This window comes from Athene noctua, chromosome 25, assembly GCF_965140245.1.
Source record: "Athene noctua chromosome 25, bAthNoc1.hap1.1, whole genome shotgun sequence".
In the NCBI taxonomy this organism is placed as follows: Eukaryota; Metazoa; Chordata; class Aves; order Strigiformes; family Strigidae; genus Athene; species Athene noctua.
The window spans coordinates 989926-994258 of record NC_134061.1 but is presented as its reverse complement, the minus strand read 5'-3'; the positions used below and the strand labels follow the sequence as shown (position 1 = coordinate 994258).

The 4333-nt window shown below is 53.4% G+C and overlaps 1 protein-coding gene across 1 annotated transcript; it reads right to left on the bottom strand.

Moving 5' to 3' along the window:
• Positions 1-482: 482 nt before the first annotated feature.
• LOC141970458 (keratin, type I cytoskeletal 19-like) lies at positions 483-4011 on the bottom strand. The gene is made up of 8 exons (XM_074927089.1): positions 3541-4011; positions 2918-3000; positions 2609-2765; positions 2254-2415; positions 1763-1888; positions 1443-1669; positions 805-896; positions 483-502 (listed from the first exon to the last, which is right to left on the bottom strand). Exons 1-8 carry the CDS (start codon positions 4009-4011, stop codon positions 483-485), a joined length of 1338 nt encoding a protein of 445 aa, XP_074783190.1.
• Positions 4012-4333: the final 322 nt, after the last annotated feature.

The window sequence follows — 4333 nt, the reverse complement described above, 5'->3', positions numbered from 1 at the left end:
TTCGTTCATCTCTGATATTTTATCCAGACATCATCTGATTAGGTTAGGATACACAATTTTCTTCAGGGCCGTATGACATGATACACCCGACCTTAATTCCTCTGTGAAGGTACATCTCATTTGTTCCACCTAAATTTAAAGACAATATTGATATACCAAATAGAGCGTTGGACACACGGTTTTCTTTGCATTGCAGAAAAATAAAGTTTTATTAGAGGCATTGTTATCAGCAGAAAGTAGATCACCATTCACATGGCGGATGTGTATGTAGGTTTGCGTATGAAGAGCAGTATAAAAAGGAAAAAGGAGCTAATTTTAGGAGAGTCCCAATTATTCATCTCGGCTTCATGAATGACATTTGTAGAGCAGTCTGTGCGTTGGGTAGGTACAGAGTGCTGGTGCTGTGTCTATCATCACGCCGTGGGCCGGGCTGCTCCCGGGGCAGCAGGTAGGTCAGGGAAGGCCAGTGCATTGGTGGTATCTTAACACACTCTTGACTGCCCTGTGGAATGAAAGAAGAAACAAACCATTACTCTGATGGGGAAATCAAGAGCCTCTTGCAGCGCTGACATTGCGGATGTACCATTATTTAAACGTCCATCTGTGTTAGCAAACGTGTGAGAAAGGAGCTTAGGCTGTTTCTGTAACTGAACCTAAACCACCTTGAAATTAAGAGATTTGATTGTGAAAGGTTTCATCCCTGTTGCACACAAGGGATAGTATTAACAGGAAAAGAGATGAAACACAAAATACGAAAGCCATGGGGAAAGGATAAATTAGGAATTTTTGGAAGATGCTTCTTACCTGTCTTGTCGCCAGATTGACCATGAGAGTAGGAAGTAGAAGAGTAAGAGTGGGAGGATATTCCCCCTCCTTGGAGAGCTCCTTGAGACGTTCTGTGCAAGGAAAGGAATTTTAATGAAGGGAATGATAAATACATTCATAAAGAGACATACTGTGACATAATGTGCAGCGCAGGTGACAGCTCAGCTTTTCCTGGACCTTGCAAATAGTCCTTTCTATTTTTTTATTGAATTCTTTTCAGGTATATTTTCCTAGGAGGTTGGAGAAGCAGAAATAAAAAAAGACAGCAGAAGTATAATTCTTCTGCTCTCACAGTGCAGTTGTGCTTGCCGAAGGCAGTGTATTACAGTTTGGTTTTGCGTGGTGACTCCTCGCCTGGAACTCACTCTGCACAAACAGGCCCAGAGGAGCTGATTGACTGAACAAACGTCAGTAACATGCTCGGAGTTTCCCTCTGGGTTCGATGTGCTTATTAAATTTATGGTATATCCATTTCAATGCAGATGGTGTGGAAAAATCTGGTGTATTTAGATTTCAACTACAGACTGGTAAAATATTCTAAGCTGTCTCCTGTGAGTCTCAAAAGAGAAAATATTGGGATAGAATTTATCCCCTATATTTGCAAACAGAATACGTACACAATGTCTTGCTGTCCCTCCTGCAGCAGCGCCCGGTACTGCGCAATCTCCTGCTCCAGGCGGGTCTTGATGCCCAGGAGCATCTTGTACTCCTGGTTCTGACTCTCCATCTCGCAGCGGATGCTGGCCAGCTCCTCCTCCACCGAGTTAATCTGCCCTTGGATTTGTTGCAGCAGGCAGCCATAGCGAGATTCGGTTTCGGCCAAGGAGTTTTCCAGAGAGTTTTTCTGGAGGCGGAAATGCAGGTGTTTAGGAGCGGAGCTCTCCCCCTGCCGGCCCGTGCCGAGGAGGGCAGGGCCCAGCGATCCTGCCCCACGTACCGTGCTGAGCTGCGCCTGCAGTTCGATCTCCAGGTTCTGCATCTCACGTCTCAGCTCAGTGAGCTGGTGGCTGCTCGTCTGGATGTCCTGGCTGCTGGAAGTGACCTGCTGGTTGACCTCTTCGATCTGCAGGAGACGAACCCCAAACTCACTTTCTGAGTGAGAAAATCCCCTCAGGGAGCAGCTCTGCTGCCTGGGAGCTCAGAGAGCCAGGGAGCCTCTCCCTTCCACCCCGTCCTCATCGAGGACAGCCCCCTCATTGCTCCGTGGATCCTGACGTTCCACCCCCCTTGGCCCATCCGACCGGGCCTGCTCCCCCTCTGCCCCTGGAGCTTTTCCGCGGGGGCTTTTTCCCTCCCGTTCCCCAGCCGTGCCAGTGAGGTGCAGGTGAGCAGCCCCCTCCTCTCAGCCACAGGCATTGCATGCCCCGTACTACCGGGGTGTCTGGGGATCCCACACAAGGAGACGCCACGTTGTGCGTTGCTACGTACCTTGACTTCATACCACTGCTCAACCTCTCTGCGGTTCTTCTCGATGAGCTGCTCGTATTCGTTTCTCAGGTCGTTCAGTATCTTTGTCAAGTCTTCGCCGGGGGCAGCGTTGACCTCCACGCTCACGTCGCCACCAGTTTGGGACTGGAGCTGTCTCATTTCCTGCAGAGCCCGAAGAGAGACACGAAGAGCACGGGTCATTTCTTGTGCTGGGGCCAGTGGGCAAAGCGGTATCAAGGTCCCAAGGAACGACAATCACACGATGTCAGGCTGAACTGATTTGACACGTAACTTTGGGAACCCTGAAGAATCAAAGGACTCTGTCTTGGGCACGTTCTTTATCACGGGGTCGTACCTCCTCATGGTTTCTCTTCAGAGCAATCAGCTCGTCCTTCAGGGACTCGAGCTCGGCCTCCAGTGAAGATCGAGTGTGAGTGAGATCATCCAGGAGATTTCTCAGGCCATTAATATCAGCCTCCACAGTCTGGCGGATGACCAGCTCATTCTCATACCTGTGCCAAAGGAAAAAGAAGCGTTACACATTCGTTTCATTACAATGCTTAGGCTTGGTCATACCACTTGGGACAGGATATCAACACCTGCAGTCATGAATCTCGTAAAATTAATGAAATGAAACATGTAATGTTCACGGAGAGGTACTCACTTCATGCGGAAGTCATCAGCAGTCATCTTGCTGTTATCGATGTCCAGAAGCAGCTTGTTATTGTCCACAGTGGCAGAAATGATCTGCAAAAGGGGAGGTTGGAGAGGAGTCTTCCTGTGCTCAAGACATCCAGCACAAGAAGCAAGAAGACGCCAAGGATTTTTGTACGGATTGTAAGGAAAGGCCTTGGTGCTTCCATCTGCTCTGCGTGGACAAAGGCAGTTCAGATCTTGCCCTCCAGGTGCTTTGGCTTTGCAGCCCTTGCGGCTGCACTGGGTGGGACTGGGAGGACTGGAACCCCCCCGTGCCTGGTTTGGAGCCGCCTGTGCGAGGTGGGATTTCCGTGAGGTGCGCCGGCGTGTTTGTGCCTGGTGGAGCCCTCCTCGATGCCTCAGGCCGTGCCCGCAGGGCCCATGGCTTTGGCTTGTGGGGCGGTGAGGGGCTCTGGTCCCCCCAGAGAAGGGGGGCGCAGCTCAGCAGGTTTCTGCCCGCGGTAGCACCAGCGAGGCCGCCCAGGAGATCCCTCCCAGCCCTCCAGAGCCAGCGCCGGGGGGAAGGAGCCGTCCTCGTGCAGGGGAGCGGCGCGCGGGAGCTGGAGGCACCGTCACCCGGGGCTGTCCTACCTGATTCTGGAGCTGTTCGATGGTCTGGTAGTAGGGGCTGTAGTCCTTGGAGACGCTGGGAGCTTGTTTCCTGTACCAGTCCCGGATGTGGAGCTCGAGCTGAGCGTTTTCCTCCTCCAGCCTTCGCACTTTGTCCAGGTAAGCAGCCAGGCGGTCGTTGAGGTTCTGCATGGTGACCTTCTCATTGCCGCTCAGAAGGACGTCCCCCCCCGCCCCAAAGCCTCCGCCAAAGCCACCGCCAAAGCCTCCTGCCAGGCCGCCCCCAAAGCCCCCCGCGAGGCTGCCCGCGCTCAGGCCCCCCCCGTAGCCGGCGCCGCACGCTGCCCCGCCGTAGCTGCCCCCGCCGATCCCAGAGGAGGCGTATCGCCTGCAGGAGACGGAGGAACTGCGGCCTCCGCCGCCACCGCCGGCGCCTCCAGCTCCGCTGCTCCGGTAAGAGGTGCTCGATATTCTCTTGATGCTGCAGCTCATGGTGGAAGGGATCAGCTTGTGGCCCAAGTGCAAAACCCTGCACAGCTCGACGGAGGAGACGAGGCTGCAGCCTCCCGTCCCCGCTGACGGCTACTTATACCTTGCTGGGTGGGTGGCACCTGCCAGGCAGTCCAGCTTCCCATGGCGTTTGCCAGCCCGAGCGCTCACGCCAAAAGTGATGTGCTAAGGGGAATTTCTTTCGGGGCTTGGGACAGCCCTCCCCACAGGGATTGTGTCTGCATGCTGATTCACACGCAGCAGGCACTATAATTTCAGGTGGGTGGCTGTGTGTTAGATTTTGTTTCAGATAGCGTGTTGCGGG

Bases quoted from the DNA above. Each gene is read 5' to 3' on its own strand.
- LOC141970458 (XM_074927089.1), bottom strand. From the start codon at position 4,011: ATGAGCTGCAGCATCAAGAGAATATCGAGCACCTCTTACCGGAGCAGC. The intron at 1,889-2,253 runs GTACGTAGCAAC...CGTCTCCTGCAG, and splicing joins AGCAGTGGTATGAAGTCAAG to ATCGAAGAGGTCAACCAGCA. The intron at 503-804 runs GTAAGAAGCATC...TTCATTCCACAG, and splicing joins TCAATCTGGCGACAAGACAG to GGCAGTCAAGAGTGTGTTAA.